The following is a 22,021-nucleotide window of genomic DNA, read 5'->3' as shown; positions in this document are numbered from 1 at the left end:
CACAAGAGTGTGAACAAGTACTGAGGAGCAATCAACTATTCCCAACTTCTCCTCTGGATGTGCCTGGATTAAAACTTTCTGAATTCCCAGCCAGCACGTCCAATAATATTCTCATCTTAGCTGGGAATTTTAGGAGTTGTAGTCAGCGATACCTGCAAGAAAGGTGGGCATCAACCAAGGCAAGACGTTAGCCACAACTATGCAACTGAAGCGCTGCCTCTGATTTTGGCTGCCGTCTTGACCCAAAGGTGCTTTTTCAAGAGGCAACCGGACTTTCTCGTTTTTCGCTTCTCATCCAAGAAGCTTCTTCAGCTCTGACTGGATGGTGGGGAACATTTGCATTCGTTTAGAGAATCTTTTGAGGCCACTTGGAGCTCAAGAAGCTTCTTCTCATCCAGTCAGAGCTGAAGAAGCTTCTTGGATGAGAAGCGAAATATCTTCAAAGGAAAAACAAAGAAGTCCAGTTGCCTCTTGAAAAAGCACCTTTGGAACAACCGTGACCTGGATGACTGAGAATCTCCGTAGACTCTGCCATCTTGTTGGGTTTTTTTTTGAGTCATCCTTGCTGATACCCTGGCTGTCACCTTCATCCTTCTGGAGCCTTCAAGGATGGGGAAGGTGTAGAACTTTCTCTTATCTGAATACAATGCTGAGATTAAGGCGGATGATTTTCAGAGTGCCTGAAGATGGGGTCGAGCAGATTCATAGTCTTGTTTTAGCAGTTGCTGCTGTGCTGCGTCTGATACTGCTACCTAGGGAACTGGCACTGCATTTGCCTGCTTCAAATAGTAACACGCTATGCTGGAAAAAGAGAGCAATCAATTCCTAGAGCTGATGTAATTTTTTTTTGGTCTAGAATGGATCTGCAATCGGATAAGACCAATGTTCCAATCTCCCCAAAGTTTTCTCAGCCAAATTAAGTGCCAGCCTAAATTATCTGTCAGGATTACTGAGAAAGGAAAAACATCAGAGGATACCGAGTCCCTCGGGTGAAAGAGCAAGACAAAAGCTGTAATTAACAACATGCCAGGAAAAGCGATCCTCGCTCACTATTAGCTTCTGTGTCATCACAACCACAGCTCTTAATATTCCTTGATTCATAGGTGCAGTTCTTAAGACTGCAGTCGGCCCAGAATAGTCTGGTTTATTTTACACGGAAAGCAAGAGATCAACAAAGACACCAGAGCAGCATTTCAGAAAGATTGCTGATTTCAAGGAATCTTCTCCCGTTCTCATCAGTTTGCCAGGTTCTGGAGAAAAGTGTTAGGTTAAACAATGTTTTCTTGAGGCTGACGAAACCTCATTGTCCCTCTCTGTGAAATGGACATGCTTTATAGCTTTACCCTACAAAGGAGTAGGGGGATTAGAAGTAGCAGGCAAACCATCTTTATGAGAGATTTGCATTGTTATCTTCCATGGCTGGTTTTCCTATGGAGGAAGTCAGAGGCAGCCGTGCATTTGAGAAACCACTGCCTTGAAACATTTAGGGACGAATCCAACAGACTTGTTGACGCAGGAAGAGGGAGACGTTTTTTCCCCCCTGCATTACTGGGAAACAGGCTTGGCTGGTTGTATGAAGTGGCCATGAGAACAGGAATTAAGTTGTTGGGTGAAGATAACCCACTGATGCTGATGTAGTAAAAGAACAGCCTACCATGTCTAGGGGCAAGAAGCAAGTTACGTATGAGTGCCTATACGAGTGGTGGCAAACCTTTTAGAGACCAAGTGCCCAAACTGCAACCCAAAACCCACTTTTGTATCATCGGGTGCCGGGTGGGCGTGGCCCATTGGGTGGGCATGGCTGCGGTGGTAACGGCAGACTGGGTGGGACTAAAAAGTTCAATCAATCAATTCCAACTTTGCGAGATCTTTTTTTCCCCCCGCGAGAAGTTGAAATTGATTGATTGAATCTTTTTTTTTTTTTGCACATGGGGGCGGAGGGCTAAAGTGAAAAGGTTTTATAAAACCCAGCTGAAGGCCTAGGACTGGGGCGACAGCGCGCGTGCCCACAGAGAGGGCTCTGCGTGCCAGCTGTGGCACGGGTGCCATAGGTTAGCCACCACGGGCCTATAACATTCTTACGTGTGTCTGATAGATAAGACCAGTATTTCTCAACCATGTCCACTTTCAGATGTGTGAACTTCCAACTCTCGGAAGAGAATTCTGGGAGTTGAAGTCCACTCATCTGAAAGTTGACAGAGTTGGGAAACGTTAGGTAAGATTGTTTCAGAAACATGCATTCTCCTTCTCTTTTGATCTGACAAGCGAGACACCGATCAACAAACATGGCAATTTTCAACAAGAACCTATTTTATTAAAGGATCATTTAAAAAAAATTAATGTATAACAAAATGGTAGCCTCAGGGACCAGGGACTGCCATCTCTGGTGGAATTATCTCACGGGGGTTATCTCCAACCTCCTGGTCTCCAAGTTGAAACAAAGCAAAATGTTTTTTGTCTGTTTCAACTGGAACAAATCCTGCATCTGTTGCCAGACGAGTCACTCGGGAGGAGAACTCGGAGACTTGTTCTTTGCGGAGGTCAGGCAAGAAACTACAAGCAGAACACACAAATTGACAAGGAAAGACTGTGAGCTGTTTGTGTCTTGGTAACCATTCAGTTATCTAGCTTATACATCAAGCTGCTCTAATTAAGGGGGGGAAAACAACAAAAAACAACTTTCTGTTATTTTTTTTCTGGTCATTTGCTTTAATAAATCGTTTGCTCAATGAGCAAACAATGTATTCACTCGGCAGAGAGGCCAGACCTTTTATTGCATTATTTTGTATTATGTAATAAAGACAATTTTCAAAAGATGTTAAGAACTGCAGCGGAGAAAATTGTAACCCAACATCCCAAAGGGAGATAAACAGCTAAAAAACGTATCAGCAGCCGTGAGGGGTAAAGGAGGAAATTGACTTTAGTGCTTATTCACGCAACCGGTTTTTGCCATACCCTTTTCTTGCCATGGAACCGGGAAGAACTACTGCCCTCAATTTTGCTGTCCTCCTGGCTGCCGTTGATATTCATCCAGAAAAGACTTTGTTGTGCTGCTATCTGTACAGGCGCAGCGTGCAACATTGTAAGGGTAGTGATGGCTGGCTTACCGGGGCTAAATCTGAATGTCACCGGCTGTGATAAAGGACCTTACTAATCACTCACTCTTCCATAGAATGTGTCCTGGGGTGGTCCTTGTCCACTCCAAATACTCCATCCAATCAACTTCTTTCCTGCTCCCTTCCCTCCCTGAGCTGTCAGTCCATCAATAGGGACACAGTGGCTCAGTGGGTTAGGACATTGAGCTTGTCGATCAGAAGGTCGGCAGTTTGGCGGGTTGAATCCCGAGTGCCGCGTAACAGAGTGAGCGCCTGTTACTCGTCCCAGCTTCTGCCAACCTAGCAGTTCGAAAGCACGTAAAAATGCAAGTAGAAAAATAGGGACCAGTACGGTGGGAAGCTAACAGCATTCCGTGCACCTTTGGCGTTTAGTCATGCCGGCCATATGACCACGGAGACGTCCTTGGACAAGCACTGGCTCTTCGTCTTTGAAACGGAGATGAGCACCGGCCCCTAGAGTCGGAAACGACTAGCACGCATGTGCGGGGAAACCTTTACCTTTACCTTTACCCTGCATGCAGTTATTGCCAACCTATAGGATTCTATTTTCAAATGCACCTACAAATGATCGGAGGGAACGGAGAGAAGAGTGGAGGCAGGCTCAAAAGAGGGCTGCGGGGCTACTTGGGAGAAGGTCGCCAAGCTCCTCCTCACAAGGAACACCTGGCTTGGGTTGACTTAAGCGGAGCCTGGGGGAGACTGTCTTTGTCGGGAACAACTGTTTGCTTTGGCATGCACTCCCCCGGCCTTGGAAAAACAGCCTTGACTCTTGTTTCTGCCTTTGCCTTGCCTTGTGCCTTTGCCCTGTGGATTTGCCTTTGCCCTGTGGAGTTGCCTTTGCCCTGCGGAGTTGCCTTTGCCCTGCGGAGTTGCCCTTGCCCTGTGGAGTTGCCCTTGCCCTGTGGAGTTGCCCTTGCCGTGGACTTGCCTTTGCCCTGTGGAGTTGCCCTTGCCCTGTGGACTTGCCTTTGCCCTGTGGACCTTGACTCTGGACCTTGCCCCGTGAACTTGCACCTTATCTTTGGACTTCCTCTCTGCCTTTGCAAATCGGTTTTGTTGCTTACTGGCTTTTGTTTGTGGGACTGTGGGTGGCTGCCTTCTGGGAAGTCTGGAGTAGAGCCTTACTGGCAGTTGTCGCACCATTTGTTGTGGAAGTTAACAAAGCAATAAAGGACTCTATCGAAGCCTGCCTCTGCCTAGGTGACCTGGGTCATACTATTCTAGACTGTCCACGTAGAAAGCTTTGACTCAGCCTAAGCTGGGAAACTTCTCTTCCGCCAGACTTTTAAAGTTCTCCTTAGGCTGATGAGAAAAGAGATACTGATAAATGGCCATCTTCATGCCAGGGTGACTAGGCTGTGTAGGAAGATTCTTAGCTTGGCACCAAAAACTCAACAAGACAAGCGCTTGATGTCATTGGGGGACTGGAGGCTAAAACATATAGGGAACGGTTGCTGGAATTGGGTATGTGTAGTTTAATGAAGAGAAGGGTGAGGGGTGACATGATAGCAGTGTTGCAATATCTCAGGGGCTACCACAAAGAAGAGGGAGTCAAGCTATTCTCCAAAGCACCTGAAAGCAGGACAAGAAGCAACGGATGGAAACTAGTCAAGGAGAGAAGCAACCTAGAACTACGGAGAAACTTCCTGACAGTTAGAACAACTAACCAGTGGAACAACCTGCCTCCAGAAGCGGTGAATGCTCCAACACTGGAAGTTTTTAAGAAGAGACTGGACAGCCATTTGTCTGAAATGGTATAGGGTTTCCTGCCTTAGCAGGGGGTTGGACTAGATGACCTCCAAGGTCCCTTCCAACTTCTTCTTCTTCTTCTTCTTCTTCTTCTTCTTCTTCTTCTTCTTCTTCTTCTTCTTCTTCTTCTTCTTCTTCTTCTTCTTCTTCTTCTTCTTCTTCTTCTTCTTCTTATTATTATTATTATTATTATTATTATATTATTATTATTATTATTATTATTATTTATTGTTGTTGTTGCAGGGAAGGCTTCCACTCCACTTACAGGCCTTCTAAGGACAAGTCTGTCTGTAACTGATGCCCTCACGAGAATGGCCAAGCGCATGTGACACACATGTTTACAGGTAGCACACGTGGAGGAGATAAGAGCCTATTAAAGTACACAAACTGTAGTGAAACTACAGTTCTCTGCTTCAAAAACAATTTATCCAAAACAACTTTTTAAATATTTACATAGGCTAGCAAACCTTGTGATTTTCTTCAACACATCAAACTTCAATTATAAATTGACTACTCATCATGAAAGGGGCTTCTGCTGAGTCAAGCCGCTTGTTTAACCAGTTTATTTATCCTTGTTTGATGGTGGTAGGCAAGCAGCTGCTTTGCGAACCTTCTCCACCTTGGGGTCCTGCAGACGAGTGGATTTCAACTCCCATAATTCCTAAATATTAACTGAATGAAGTTGTAAATTCTTGTACAAACGTTATTACAGAAATTGTTCATGAAGCTGATTGTCCTGGGCTACCCAGTATAAATCTGTACAGGTAGTCCTCGACTTAACAACAGTTTGTTTAGTGACTGTTCATAGTTACAACGGCACTGGGGGAAAAAAGACTTAGGACCATTTTTCACACGACGGTTGCAGCATCCCCATGGACCTGGCATCAAAATTTGGACGCTTGGCAACCGGTTCATATTTATGACAGTTGCAGTGTTTCGGGGGTCACATGATCCCCTCTTGCGACCTTCTGAAAAAGCAACATCAATGGGGAAGCCAGAGTCACTTAACAACCGGGCTACTAACTTAACAGTGGAAGTGATTCGCTTAACAACCGTGGCAAGAAAAGTCGTAGCGTGGGGCAAAACTCGCTTAATAAAAGTCTCGTTTAGCAACATAAATTTTGGGATCAGTTGTGGCCGTAAGTCGAGGACTACCCATACAAGCAATGCAGCTGAATGGAAAGAAACATGAGTGACAGCAATTCTGAAAAAAATGGCAACCGTAGCGTAGAACGTGGAGGTTGCCTTGACCTGCTGGAAATGAGAGAATGAAAAAAAGCAAAACTTACTTTGTTAATTCAACAATAAGAGTGGCTTTTGGAGCTGACACCAGACTCAGATTTGGCTTAAGATAATGCACCATGCTACAAAAAAAAAAGAAATAAGAAATAAGAAATGAATGTCATTGGAAGGAAGATTATCGTGGTCCCCCCACTTGATCTGAAGTGGTCTATGCAACTATGAGTTTTTTTGTCTATCAACTTAGAAAAATATTAATTGAATTTCCCCAAAATTCCACTTGTCTCATCATGCTGAGATATACACGGTAACAGTGGCAACAACCTGCCTTGATATATTGACTGGAATATGTTCCTTTTCACATGGTATCTTAAGGAGGCATGATTTTAAATGTGGATAGTTGCTTTAAAAATTCATACAGGTAGTCCTCGACTCATGCACACAACGGAGTCCGAAATTTTGGTCACAAGTTGTTGCAGTCATAAGTTGAGTCACCGTACTGAGTCAATTTTTTTGCAATCCTTGTTACGATAGTCATAAAGTGAGCCAATGTGGTCATTACATGAATTATGTGGTTATTAAGCAAGCCTACTTGCTTATTATTATTGGGCAAATCCAGCCTATCCAGTTGGCATTTGGGGGCCTTCTCTGTGACATGCAATCTCATGACCATGGGGCAGTATGGTAGTTGTAACTCTGAGACAGATCAGGAGTAACTTTTTTCAAGGCCAACGTTATTTGGAATGGTCATTAAGTAACCAGTCGTAAGTTGAGAACTGCCTGTAAAAGAGTTTGGAGAGTTGGCTGTTATCGTGAAATTTGTGAAACAGCCAAACGTGACGAGCGGGGAGGCGTTTCTTTCTAACAAGGCTGGCGGATATTTGGTAACACCACCACTCTAGAGCAGGGGTAGGCAACCTTGGCTCCTTTATGACTCGTGGACTCCAACTCCCAGAATTCCTGAGCCAGCATGGCTCAGCTTGGAAACCTCTCCCTTTCCCCTCAGCATGGCTGGCTCAGGAATTCTGGGAGTTGAAGTCCACGAGTCATAAAAGAGCCGAGGTTGCCTACCCCTGCTCTAGAACGATCAGCTCCCAGTGAAGTTGGTTATTTCCCACATCTCAGCAGGAAGTCAATAAGGAAGAATCCTGGCTTCCCAGCAAAGAAAGTTCCATCCTATTCCTACCTGCAAGAGAAGAAGAAGAGATTGAAAAGCTGTTGATATTTGACTTTGTGATGGAGTTCAGGAAGGCAGTCCAGGGGCAGGAAATGGACCCGGACCTCTTCTGTTGCGGGAAGTCCTAAAGCATTGGAAAGATGCAAAATGGTGAAAAGGGAGAGGTAACAAAAAGAGTTGGACTCAGATCTAGAAAAACAAAGGTGGATTTGCTCAGCTGTTACAAACAGAAGCCTCACCATAAAATTACAGAGCAGTTGCGAAGGCCGTGGTTTACAACATTATTATCAGCACCAGAAGAAAATGGATAGTGCTGTGTTAAAAAGATCTAAATTTACTTTAATCTCTCCCTTCCCCTAAAAAAAAAACAACATTTGGTAATAATCAGCTCTGAATTCCTGGAGCAAAACCAAGATATAAATCAACTTAGCCAGAAAGGCAAACAGTGAGTTGAAGAGTCTGGCACACCAGAAAAGATCCACGGAAGCCCCTTAAAGAGAACGCGCTAATCAGCCACGTACCTTTTGTGGCACACAACCCAGTGCAGTCGCCACCACCCTGAAGGTTATCATCTTTCCTCTCTTCAGATGGTGCTGATGGGTCATACCGGGTGTTGTATCTCAGTTCATACAATAGGGCAGTGACATTTTGCCAGGAGATTTCTTGCGCATCCTGTGAATGAAAAGATGAGCAGCTTGAAAATGTGCACCAGCAGGAGATCTTGTTCTGAGCCGTGCCTGGATGCAGCCATCGCTTTCACAAATATCAGTTTCTAACACACACACACCCAACCTTCCAAAAGTATCGTGCTTACTTTACTAGGGCGGCCATTGATGGTTTTCAGCAGACTGGGATCTTCAGCTTCAATGCCAAATGTGATGTATGGGCCGGTGGAGATATCTCCCCAATATCCCCGTGCTGGGATGGGCTCCCCTTTCTGGGAGATGAGAAATTGGAATGAGTTAATTTGGTCTGTCATATCACTGTTTTTATCCCTAATTGGGTTTCCCAGCTAGAGTGGGAGAAAAAGCAATTATAAAGATGAGAAAGGGCATTGCGCTATAGGGTAGGGGTCTCCAGACTTGGCAACTTGTAGATTTGTGGACTTCAACTCCCAGAATTCCCCAGCCAGCCAGCCAGCCAGCCATGACTGACTGGGGAATTCTGGGAGTTGAAGTCCACAAGTCTTAAAGTTGCCAAGTTTGGAGACCCCTGCCTTAAAACACTTTTAGCAGACATAAAGGAAATATAGTCCAATGGTGAACTTGCTAATTTCTGTAGCATGTTTATGAGATGTACAACTCTTTAAATATTGATCAGCTCAGACATTATATGGCTGGCTGAAGAATTCTGGGAATTAAAGTCTTTAAAATTTGCCAAGTTTGGAGACCCTGTGCTAGGGTAATAAAAGCAAAAAGTGAAGCCCCTTTTTCCAACTTTTGCTAAAAAAAAATGTGCCCCTTTCAGTAGATGGACAATTAGATCAATGTGGGGAAAACACCGTTCATTTTGGACCATGGACTCTGGTCTCATGGCAGGAAAACTGGCAGTTTCAAATTAGTTTTGTGACTGCTTTAAAGTCTAATAGTATTTATACTTCATTCACATGGAGAACTACAACAAGTTTGATGACATCCTAAATGAAGGTAGCACAAAACTCTTGGTAGTTTTGTTGCTAGGATCCATTATTTCATCCTGTAGAGAAAACTGAGTAAATGGCTGGGAAAATGGGGAAAAAAGTAGGATTAAAGATCAGAAACAGATAATTTATAGCACTGCTGAAAGGAAAGCAGTTTAAATACAGGCCTACTTTTTTGAGCCCGCAACAGATCTACCTGCTACTAGCATATATCTCTAAATAAATACCTAGAAAAATGGGTGCACATAATCAAATTGCAGCAAACTTCTAAGGATTTCTGAAAGAGTAGCTGTGAATTAGATGCTTTTCTCTTATTCTTTGAAATGTCTAGTAGTGGCTACGTGTCACTTTGACACTTCACTCTGTTGCTACAGCAGTTTTACGAGACTATATCATAGGAAAGTTGGCAGAACCGGCAGCTAATTTTTTTGTTGCCCAGGCCCAGAATGGACTCCTGGAAGTGGCATCCACACAGAGAACCGGTTGTTCACATATTTGAATCCCACCACTGGTCTGAGGTAAGGCGACTTTAATACAATTTCCTCATTCCTTACATCCCTCATTACTCACTATCGCTCAGCATAAGCTACAGTGAAATGCACTCTTTTGAACTCGGAGAAAAGGTAGAATTTTTAAATAATGTGTATATAGGTAGTCCTCGACTTACAACCATTTGTTTAGTGGCCGTCTGAAATTACAACGGCACTGAAAAAAGTAACGAGTGTTTTTCACACGACCGTTGCAGCACACCCATGGTCATGCGATCGTATTTATGACAGTTGCAGTGACTCGGGGTCACGCAATCTCCTTTTGTGACCTTCTGACAAGAAAAGTCAAAGAGGAAGACTAAAAACCGTGTCACTAACAATCGCAGTGATTCGCCTAACACCTGTGGCAAGAAAGGTGGTAAAATGGGTCAAAATTCACTTACAAATGTCTTGCTTAGCAACATAAGGGTCTTGGTGGAGCAGTGGGCTAATGCCTCCTTAAGTAACACCAGCTGCCTGCAATTAGTGCAGGTTCGCATCCCACCAGGCTCAAGGTTGACTCAGCCTTCCATCCTTCCCAGGTAGGTAAAATGAGGACCCAGATTGTTGGAGGCAATTAAGCTGACTTTGTAATAATGCCGCTGGGGTGTGTGTGAAAGCCCTAATAAGCAGGCATATACATAGAATGAAGGCTACTGCTAAGCTTGTAAGCCGCCCTGAGTCTTCGGAGAAGGGCGGGATATAAATGGAATTAAAATAAAATAAATAAATAAAAACAAGTTGATTAATAACAAACACATAAATACATTTTGGGCTCAATTGTGGCAGGTAAGTCAAGGACTACCTGTATTTCGTATAAAAATGTATCCTTGTCCCATCAGAACCCCTCTCTGGCAATCATCTAGAGCACTGTTTCTCAACCTTGGCAACTTGAAGATTTGTGGACTTCAGCTCCCAGAATTCCCCTGCCAGCTCCCAGCATCTTAAGAAAGTGAAAGATCTCACGTGTCTGACGAGACGTCCAGATGCCAAGGTTTTGTTGGGGACATCGTAGGTGGCTTCTCGCATTTCAAAGGCCATGCCTGTGTTACGCCAACGGAAAAACTCACGGAAGTTTATTGTTATGGCCTAGATGGAGAAAAAGAATACAGGTAGTCTTCAACGTACGGGCAGAATTGAGCCCAAAATTGATGTTGCTGAGTGAGACATTTGTTGAGTGAGTTTTGCCCCATTTTACCACTTCTCTTGCTACATTTGTTAAGCAAATCACTGCAGTTGTTACATTACAGTAGTGACACCGTTGTTAAGTGAATCTGGCTTCCCCGTAGACTTTGCTTGCCAGGAGGTCGCAAAAGATGATCACGTGACCCTGGGACACTGCAACCATCATAAATACGAGCCAGTTATCAAGCATCTGAATGAAAATACATGAACATGGAGATGCTGCAATGGTCCTACGTGTGAAAATGAGTCCTAAGTCACTTTTTTTAGTGCCATTGTAACTTCGAATGGTTACAACTGTTGTAACTTGAGGACTACCTGTATTGTGATGGCAGAGGAGTGTCCCTACTGTGGTTTCTGTAGTCCCACACCCCAAATGTGCTTGGCTAATGTTTCTCCACATTTTAGTTACATACCCCATGCTCATGCAGCTTCATGGTGAGATCCCAGTCACACACCCCACGACGAGAGTCGTAACGGGTGCCCAGATATTGCCGGAGCCGCAGGTCCCAAAGCTGCTTGATCTGGAAAGCTTGTGGCTCTGGATTCCGCCAGAACTGAAAAATGGCCTCTAATTGGTCCCGCTCCCTGAACTATCCAAACAGGAAGAAGAGTTAGGAGGTTGCTGAATCCCCAGGTCTCTGGTCCTACATGGGGGAAGAGTGTTAAGGAGCTGAAGCCAGGGGAAAAAAATGTCCCCCTGCCTTTTCATCATTTTTTTAAAAAAAACATTCCTTGCCTCTTTTAGTCGTTTATCGTATAGCATCAAGATGCAGGGGTAGGCAACCTTGGCTCTTTTTATGACTCACAGACTTCAACTCCCAGAATTCCTGAGCCAGCCAAGCTCCCAGAGCCAGGTTCAAAAAAATAACAGCCAAGCTGGCTCAGGGATTCTGGGAGTTGAAGTCCACGAGTCATAAGAGAGCCACCCGTCTCTGTGTGAAGAAGACGGGTGACAAACGAATAAAAATGTCAAACACGGTAACTTGGATCCACAATCTGGGATGCGTGGCTATAGATTGTGGAGCTCAAAGAGCCAGGGCAGCACGGTAAACCTGTCTCCATTGCTCCTTTCAGTGATGATAGCCTGGCTGTTGGATTCTTTTGCATTTCACCTTGAGGGCAGAGAAGTCCAAAACAGGGAGATTAGCCAGCTGGAAGTCCGAGTCTGTGATGTAACGGATGAAGAGGGCTGCTTTCTCTTGCAGATAGGCAGCGGTCTGGCTCCGGAGGAGAGTGTTCCCCATAAGTTCCAAGAATATCTCACTCTTCTCTTAGGTGAGGGAGGACATAGCAAAGAGATATCAATTGTTAAGGCATTAAGATTCAATTTTCTGGATCTGCCACCTATCCCCAAACCATCAGAGAGTGGCCCAGAAGCCCAAACCAACTGGTTTCCAAAGAGGAGAGTGAAGCTGGGGTAGGCAAAGGAACCGTAGTTTCTCCTTACCTTGCAGGCCCATCTTGTCTGGAGGCTCCAGAGCCAGGTTCAAAAATAACAACTGCCGACTCACAGCTTCCAGGTTGTTCTCCAAAACATAGAACTGAGTGAATGAGAGAGGCAATTAGCTGAGCAAAGTGGAAAATCTTCCCCATTACACGGTGAATATCAAAATGGAAACTGCCTTACATCGACTGGACCACTGAGTCATCGAGACCCATTTTTTTTCCTTTTTAAGCAGATTAAAAAGATGTGAAACACATCGCTGATCTGCAACGTCTTATTAAGTTTGGCTCTTAATTAAATAAGACATGCTTAGTACAAAATGAAATATCTGATTGTCTGGCCTGTAGTGCTTCCCAAGCTGGGTTCACTTTCCTGCCTCATTACCGGTTAAAAACCAGAATAACTGATGGATCTTTTATCAGTAAAAGACATGATCGGAGCATTATTTCCTGGGAAATGAGAATTCTCGTGTAGTTTTTAAAATGAGGTACCCACTCAAGCCGAGAGAAGCAGATATGTCTGCATGAGTGTGAGTATATGGTGTGCACCAGAGTGATACAAATTGGCAGGTTGTGGAAGAGAGAGAGAGAGTTGACTGCAGGAAGCTTGGGGCTGGAAGACCTCTCTTAGGGAGGGATTCTGTTCTTTATATTTTGGATTTTTTTTCCTCCATTGTGTGGCCTGTACTATATTTGCAAATAAAAGAAGACATTACGACGATACTGCAGCTCTTTAGCTATTGTGGCATCCCAAAAGAGCAGCAAATCTGCCCTGTGTTCTTTCCATTACAGGTAATCCTGGGCGTATGACCACAACTGAGCCCCAAATTTCTGTTGCTGATAATTGTTAAGTGAGTTTGGCCCCATTTTACGACCTTTCCTGCCACAGTTGTTAAGCGAATCAGTTGTAAGTTGTTAAGTAAGTAACCTGACTTTGAAGTGAATCTGGCTCCCCCCACTGACTTTGCCTGTCAGAAAGTCACAAAAGGAGGTCACGTGACCCCGGGACGTTGCAACCGTCCTACATATGAACGAACCATTTGCCAAGTGGCTGAATTTTGATCACATGACCACGGGGGATGCTGCAATGGTGGTAAGTGTGAAAAGCGGTCATAGGTCCCTTTTTTCAGTGCTGTTGCAATTTGGAACGATGACTAAATGAACTGTTGTGTAAGATTTATCTCTATTCAGATGCTGAAAACATCCAGACAAGCTTTCTGCAGAGAAAATTCTGAATCCTAAATTCTTCAGCTGTAACCCATCTTCTAAGATCTCAGTAAGGTTCTACACTTAGGCAGGAAAAATCAAATGCACAGGTATAGTATAGGTGGTACCTTGCTCAATAGTAGTAACTGTGAGAGGGATCTCGGAGTCTTAGTAGACAATCACTTCAATATGAGCCAGCAGTGTGCTGCAGCTGCCAAAAAAGCCAACACAGTGCTAGGCTGCATTAACAGAGGGACAGAATCAAGATCAAGTGAAGTACTAATACCACTTTACAATGCTTTGGTAAGGCCACACCTGGAATACTGCATCCAGTTTTGGTCACCACGATGTAAAAAAGATGTCGAGACTCCAGAAAGGGTACAGAGAAGAGCAACAAAGATGATTAGGGGGCTGGAGGCTAAAACATATAGGGAACGGTTGCTGGAATTGGGTATGTGTAGTTTAATGAAGAGAAGGGTGAGGGGTGACATGATAGCAGTGTTCCAATATCTCAGGGGCTACCACAAAGAAGAGGGAGTCAAGCTATTCTCCAAAGCACCTGAAAGCAGGACAAGAAGCAACGGATGGAAACTAGTCAAGGAGAGAAGCAACCTAGAACTAAGGAGAAACTTCCTGACAGTTAGAACAATTAACCAGTGGAACAACCTGCCTCCAGAGGCGGTGAATGCTCCAACACTGGAGGTTTTTAAGAAGAGACTGGACAGCCATTTGCCTGAAATGGTATAAGGTTTCCTGCCTGAGCAGGGGGTTGGACTAGATGACCTCCAAGGTCCCTTCCAACTTTATTATTATTATTATTATTATTATTACTTCCCGCATCCTTACCACTCTTCTGGGAAAATTCTTTTTCCCTGTTTAAAAGCTTTGCCAGTTTACTGTTCAGCTGTATACTTTACAAACCGATTCACTATCCAGGAACCGTTGTAACTCCAATTCCCTCTTAACACACTGTGCTTTGTTCCTATCATCAAGAATTCGCGAATTCAAACGAAGCTCCTATGAGACCAATACCAGGAACTGAAAAGTTTCCTTTCCACAGCCCTGCTCCATCCCCCATCCCACCCCTCCATCACAATCCTCTTGCTACGAAGCAACATGAAAAATGCTTGCTGTGAGAGTCACTGCCGTTGACTCACAGCCTCGTGAGGAAGGAAGGGCGCCAAAGGACATCCGTACAAATGTAGGAGTTGCGATGGGGGATTGCAGTGATGCTGCATCTGTGGCCACGCACATGTCCTTGTTCATCTTTACTTCCACACCTCCACCTCACAAGTCAACCGCAATACACAAGAACTTCAGCAGTGTGATAAGATGAAGGACGATCATTGGTGGACAGCTACCAAAGCAACGCTGTCAAGACTCCTCACTTATGCTGGGAATTAATTAATGTCATCACACGTTTTAGGAAAAGGAAGCAGAAGAAACAATAAGCCACCATCACTTTTATCACACGGGCAGAATGACTCAAATTTGAGAAGAGAATTCACTAGTTTTGGTGCCTCTGATATAGCCCAGTAGAAAAATCCTTTCCCTTGCAGAAGGAAGTGCAGTTCTTCTTCCCAATCTCCTTGGTGAATTTTAGATACAGGTAATAGACTTTTTTTATGGAAAAGCAGCTAAATAGAGGAGGAATTCTAGTATTTTCTTGATGTTTCAAAACATTCTCAACTGCATTGTCAAGCATTTATGGATCGCTGTTTACACTTGGAGCCAGTCTGTCGGAGTTGTTTTTTGTTTTTTTTGAGAGAGCGCTGAATATACTGCAGCGGGAATGGACCATTGCCCCTTAAAAATGATTTCAAACATTTACTTGTATTTACTACTATACTTCATTACTTGCCCTCTCTCCATCACGGAAATCAGTAACAGCATAACAAGAGTTGGAAGGGATCTTGGAAGTCTTCCAACCCCTTGCTCAGGCAGGAAACCCTATACTATTTCGGACAAATCGTTGTCCAAACTCTTCTTAAAAACCTCCAAGGTTGGAGCACCCACAACTTCTGGAGGCAAGTCGTTCCATTGGTTAATTGTTCTCTTGTTAGGAATTTTTTTTTTAGTTCTAGGTTGCTTCTCTCCTTGATTAGTTTCCATCCGTTGCTTCTTGTCCTGCCTTCGGGCGCTTTGGAAAATAGGTTGACCGCCTCTTCTTTGAGGCAGCCCCTGAGATATTTTAACACTGTTAAGTAAGTGTTCCAATATTAAGCTTCCTATGCTGTCTCCTAGTCAGATTTGTTTTTAGTTTCTGCAAGATTGCGGCTGCATCACTTCACATCACACAACAGCTTATGGCTGTTGCAAGCCTATTCCAAGAAAGCTCCCATTTTGAGGGGCAACAGAGAAAACTCTAGACTAAAACAAATACACATTAAATGTAGACCATTCTAAGTTATTTAACTGAATGGCAGCGATGTATTAATGAAAGAAATAAATGGCAAGCCCATTCACTAGCGGAGAAATGCTATTCCTGCAGCAGGTGCAAAGAAATGTACTTCCTAGCTATAGAATTTGCTTTGTCCTGTTGCCCAAATGCTATAGGTCAGTGATGGCGAACCTTTTCGAGACTGAGTGCCCAAACCCCAACCCCAAACCCACTTATTTATCGCAAAGCACCAGGGCCACATCAGCACTGTGGTGCCCTCGGGGAGGAGGGGTGTGGCCCCCTGGGTGGGCGTGGCTGCAGTGGGCATGGTCACCTCGATGTTGCTCGGGGGGGACACCTGTGGGTGTTGGGCAGGGTTTGGGGGAGATCCAGGGTGTCTCTGGTGGGTGGGGCAGTGGGCAGGAGGCTCATCCTACGGGGTGAGGCAGGGGGCAGGGTGGGGTGCCATTGCCACAGGGCAGGGCAAGGCGAGGCAGGGGCCGCTGCTATCTGACACCATCAGCCCCCGTACATAGAGGCCAGTGAGTACATGGGGGCCAACGGTGTCCATCAGCAGCCACAGCCTGCCGGCCCCTCAACCGGTGAATTCTGGGGCTCCGCAGTCTGCTGCCATTACTGGGCCAGCCCTCCATCAGCAGGTGGAGTAGGGGAAGGGGAAGGCACGTGATGTAGACCGCCGGATGAGCCTACTCTGTCCCACCTGTTTTTGCTTGCGGTTGGAGAGCAGGTCGTTGCTGGTCATCTTGGGCCCCTCACAGATCTTGCCCCTGCCCCGCGCATGGAGCCTGTTCCTCTCACGCACCCGACGCACCTTGGCCACACCTCGGGCCACCGTGGTGGCCTAATGGACGTGCACGAGCTGCTGGCGGTGTGCATGCCCACAGAGAGGGCTCTGAGTGCCGCCTCTGGCACGTGTGCCATAGGCTCGCCACCATTGCTATAGGTGTTATAATAAGTTATTACTAAAATAACAAATCTGCAAAGTTTAGGTCAATAACCCAAGAAACCATTTAATCTCTGCAAAATGTAGTGGGCAGAAGTAAATAAAAACACAAAACGAGGGAAAAAAGGTAAAGGTAAAGGTTCCCCTGCCCATGCGTGCTAGTCGTTTCTGACTCTAGGGGCCGGTGCTCGTCTCTGTTTCAAAGCCAAAGAGCCAGCGCTTGTCCAAGGACGTCTCCGTGGTCATGTGGCCGGCATGACTAGATGCCAAAGGCGCATGGAACGCTGTTACCTTCCCACCGTAGTGGTCCCTATTTTTCTACTTGCATTTTTACGTGCTTTCGAACTGCTAGGTTGGCAGAAGCTGGGACGAGTAACAGGCGCTCACTCTGTTACGCGGCACTTGGGATTCGACCTGCCAAACTGCCGACCTTCTGATCGACAAAGTGCAATGTAATTATCAGAACAAACCAAAGTGCAAAAAATAGCATAAGGCAATCTAAAATGGAAGGAAAAGGTTACACACATTGATTTTTCTCCGAGGCTGCCGATGCATATGACTCATCGTTTTTAGGATATGTCGTGCATCTATAGACCCCACTAGCAGGATGTTCAGTTCAGGAACGCCATTCTGGGATAGTTTCAGGTGCTCCGTGGAGGATTCTAGAGCTACAGAGATAATTAGTATGTTCGTTCACGACTGCCAATATTCTATGCTAAAGACATATGTTATTTTCCTAATAGGAAAACCCCGCATGTTCAAGAACTGGCAAAGAATGTTTTCGTATTCCGCATCTGTAAACAATTGCACATGAAGTAAATAGTAATTTGCAGAAATTGGAAATGGCAGAAAGAGGCTGTTTCAACTTTGTGCCGTGCAGCGATTATGTTAGCTTCTGTTTACTTATGGAATCAAACAATTTGACTGGGGAATCTAAATTTTTGCATGCAGCCATATCAAGGAAGCACAATCGTTTTACAACACTGGGTATGTGGACGTTTGACAGCCTATTAAGACTGCTTTCACAAAATGCCCATCATGGAAAGCTTTATGTTTTTCTTAAAAAGCTGCCAGGATAGAATATTGTTCACCAAAATGCCCATTTACTTGAAGACAAACCAGCTCCTCTGTCTTACTTTTAGTTTTTTTTTTTCTAGTCAGGAGAGTACATTTTCTGACAAAGCCCTGGGCTAAAATGTTTATTTAAAAAAAATTCTGTCAGGACGATGCAGTGACCCTGCAGATCCAGAGCTTTTTTTAAAAAAATAAAAAATAAAAATAAACACAAAGCCAGAAAAAGAAATAAAGGATCGCTTTGCGACATATCAATTTCATATTTTCAATTAAAAACACCTTAAAAATTAACCACAAGTAGCATATGGAAAAGTTAAAAATATTGAAAGTGGGTATAAAGATGGGATGAGGGAGAGCAATATCACCACACAGGAGCATCAGGTTGTCTCTGTGTGTATTTGTGTATGTAACACATGCCTAGGCTCTCATCCAACAGAATATCAGCATCTGATGGACCAAGAAATACTTTTTATTCAGAGGTAGCATCACATTACTAAGCCCACGTAGGAGCAGAGAGAAGAGAGTTTTTGCTAGTGGAAGCAAAAATCTCCTTCCACATTTGTGGGACAAGAGGCTCCAATTTCATAATAAAACATGAACACAGAGAGAAAAAGGGACACTTACACATTGCTTGCAAGTTGAGTGCTGGAGAAAACCCCCACCAAGCTGTGGTGCCAAAACCATTGCCAGTACCTGCTGCTAGCATGACTGCAAAGAAAACATATTGTAAGAAAAAACATAAAAATTGAGGAATTGTGTTATCAGGAACCCATCACAGCTGATTTACTCACTTGCTATAATTCTGTCTACTTTTCACCTTCTAGATAGATACAAAAACTGATCCTTCTTCTAATAATATGACTCTGGGCAGCATGCAAGAGAAACAAACAATAACCAGAACAAATTACCACAGCTTAAAAAAAAGCTACCTGAGGTATAAAATATAAAATGGCACCCAAACACAGCAAGTAAACAACCAGAAGGGAACTCCACTCAACTGGATCCAAACAGCAGGGCCTTGATTTTGCTGTGACCTTGTTAATCTTAGAAAAACTGCTCTTCTCAATTTCATCCTTTACCACAGACCTGATCCATCTTATAGGATTTCTACGTCCCATCTTTTGCAAATGGGTGCCTATATTTTTTAATTTCTTGTGAACAACTCCAATTCTTGGAATTATTCTATATTGTAATGTTTCTAGACTCTACCAAACTGGAGAAGAGATGAAAAAATTGCTATTCTTTTGATTTTACTCCCGGGGCAGTATATTAAGTAGATACCACATACCTTTCTCCAAAAGGCAACTTGACTTACATCATTTGTGAATCAACATAGTTCAGGCTAACCTAAATTCTAAAACTGAAGGGACAAACCTATTTACAAAGGACTCCTTGTTACTTGCCAGTGCTTGTCTCCATATTTAAGTGATCTGATCGTATGCACCTTTGTTCCTGATTCAAGCAAGTCATTTCAGAGAATACAAATCCCTTATTACACCAATTTGCCAGGAATCAGGGATAAGTAAAAGAGCATTTGCTCTGAAGGGAAATAAAAATTCACTAGAAAGAATACAAAAAAGTAAAAAAAGGAGAGGATGCTTTGCTGCTATGGAGCATCTGATGTAACACGAAGGCATTTGTCATCTTCTGATTCCCCACAATAACCTCAGGTGGAGACTAGAATGGGGCCAAGGGACCATCTACTAAGGTAATATCCATGACACCCAATTCTTATCTCAGCTTTTCATTTTAATTATTTCAAAAGTGCAAGCTTACAGCAGATATTAAGACTTGTGAATTAGTCCAATGCTTCATTTTAGATATATTATGAGTAGCCAGCTGCTTTTAAGATGAAAAAGAAGACAGTAGTGTAATATGTGATTTTAAAGTTCAGATGGAAAGAAAATGCATGGGGTATACACAGTATATTATATATATATGATTATTATCACACTGATTTGGACTAGGAGTAAACATTGTTAATATGAATGCAACTTTAAATAAGAGGAACATGAATTTATTGTGAACAAATACTATGTGGAGCAATCTGACAAATTCAATTTATTCATATGAATAAATGCATAACATTTGCATGGCCTAGCCTACTTCTGGTGGTCTTAATTCAGTGTTCTCTCTTGGAAGAATGAGATGTTACAGTTTAAAATGAAAAATGAAGACGAATGATGAAAATAAGCCTATATATTGCAGGGAAGGGCTGTATTTCAGCAATAAAATACCTGCCAAAGATCGTAAGTTCATTTTCTGGCCAGTATAGGAGAAGCTAGGAAAATTCTTCTTTGAAATCCCAATAAAGGGTTTTACCCATAATTACAATTGTAAATTCAGTTAACTAATTATACAGGACAGATTCTTTGGTGCTTTGATTAGTGCTTACTAATGTGTTTTAAAATGGAGCATCAAATAGATATAACCAGAAATTGGATCCCACCATTTAATACTGCAATAATAAAACAGTTGGAAAAGATGAAACAGCTCTTAATCTTACTACTTTATGGCTTAGCACAATCTTCCAATCCTGCTAATATTTGTCTAAATCAATATTTTACAAAGTGTTAAGGGTCTTAGGGGTTTGTGAAATTAAAATTATTTGCCAACCTATATTGAAAAATAATACACTAAAATCCTGTCAAACAATTGTGAGAAATGGTAGTGGCAGCAAATGCATCATTTTTATTTTTAGTACAGTAAATATTGATAAATATAACCCATACCAATAAAAGTATTTTTGGAGTCCTGCATAAGTGGGAAGGAGACCTGGGAGAAAGAAATTTAGGCAACACTAATGAAGAACTCCAAAGGCTTATATGAGTTATACCTCTCTATAATTACTGTATTAGAAATTAAAACCGAGAAATCTTAAAATATTTATTTATTCAACATTGAGGAACCCCTGAAAGGTCTCGGGGACCCCGTGGGGCTCTCAGACCACAATTTGAGAACTACTGATCCAGTGCTTTTTTTGTAAAAGAAAAAGGTGCCGGAACTCACACATGTCATACAACCCGCCTTGCCTACCCTACAAGGTTTCATCCAAAAAAGGTGCCGGAACTCCGTTCTGAGCGTTCTATGATAAAAAAGCCCTGTACTGATCTATATCCATGTTTTTCAAACTTGGCAACTTCAAGATAGGTGGACTTCAGCTCACAGATGTGGGCTGGAGAATTATGGGAGTTGAAGCACACTCATCTTAAAAGTTGCCAAATTTGTAAAATACTGGTCTAGATCAAGGGTCCCCAACCTCTGGTCTGTGAACCAGTACCGGGCCGCGGCATGCCAGCAACTGGTCCGCACAAACAAAACAAAGCCCCATCTGCAGGATGAAGGCAGCACACAAAACCACGCACCCTCCGGTCTGCGGAAAAACCTCTCTCCATGTAACCGGTCCCTGGTGCCCAAAAGGTTGGGGACCTCTGGTCTAGATGCGTTTGTCTGAGCCATATATTCATATAGAAAGCGCCACTGAATTCAAGCCAACTTATTTCTGAGTAAACCGCAGGCACAGTGAACCCAAGATGCTAGGATACTAATACCGTAGTCTGTGAGAGGAAGATGAGGCAGTACTGTAATGGCAATAAGATTTAAATACAATTTATTTTCTGTGCAACAGCATGGCGTGACCCTTGACATTTGATATTCATACAGGTAGTCCTCAACTTACCCCAGTTCGCTTAGTGACTGTTCAAAGTTACAACGGCGCTGAAAAAAGTGACTTACGACCGTTTTCCCACACTTAACGACCATTACAATATCTCCAAGGTCAAGTGCTCGAAATTGAGAGGCTTGGCAACTGACTCGTATTCATCATGGTTGCAGTGTCCCAGGATCGTATGATTCCCCTTTTGTGACCTTCTCGCAAGCAAAATCAATGGGAGAGCCAGATTCACTTAACAAGTGTGTCACTAACTTAACTGCAGTGATTCACTTAACTGTGGCAAGAAAGGTCATAAAATGGGGCAAAACTCACTTAACCAACGTCTCACTTAACCACATAAATTTTGGGCTCAATTGTGGTCGTAAGTCGAGGACTACCTGTACTTAGCTGACCCATTTCTTACCCTTAACCTTCTCCCGCACTGAACTGAACTTAATTCGCATTTAAAACCTCCACGCGATGCGTGCCTGTTCTGCTCACTGGCACTGAGAACCACTCCGATCTATCCCGCCACCCCGTTTAACCCCTCAGTTTGCCTTTAAAAGTGGGGTTACCCGCTTATCCCCTCCGCCACGATCCTCGGCCGAAAAAGTGGGTCGCACAGCGCCTTTCCTGGCGCAGGTCCCTCTTGCCCCACCCTCCTGATGGA

At 43.6% G+C, this 22,021-nt stretch overlaps 1 protein-coding gene across 1 annotated transcript; it reads right to left on the bottom strand.

The window, feature by feature from the left end:
- Positions 1-2,360: 2,360 nt before the first annotated feature.
- Positions 2,361-21,990, bottom strand: LOC308678681 (dynein axonemal assembly factor 3-like; the record flags this gene model as incomplete). The annotated part of the gene is made up of 12 exons (XM_081345918.1): positions 21,927-21,990; positions 18,324-18,407; positions 17,151-17,293; positions 12,080-12,173; positions 11,745-11,902; positions 11,046-11,222; positions 10,414-10,536; positions 8,096-8,218; positions 7,803-7,953; positions 7,291-7,405; positions 6,155-6,229; positions 2,361-2,553 (listed from the first exon to the last, which is right to left on the bottom strand). Exons 2-12 carry the CDS (start codon positions 18,403-18,405, stop codon positions 2,361-2,363), a joined length of 1,434 nt encoding a protein of 477 aa, XP_081202044.1. The 5' UTR covers positions 18,406-18,407; positions 21,927-21,990.
- Between the last annotated feature and the right edge of the window lie 31 nt (positions 21,991-22,021).

This window comes from Vipera berus (assembly GCF_964194415.1).
Source record: "Vipera berus genome assembly, chromosome: Z".
Taxonomy (NCBI): Eukaryota; Metazoa; Chordata; class Lepidosauria; order Squamata; family Viperidae; genus Vipera; species Vipera berus.
This window is presented reverse-complemented; position numbering and strand designations above follow the sequence as displayed.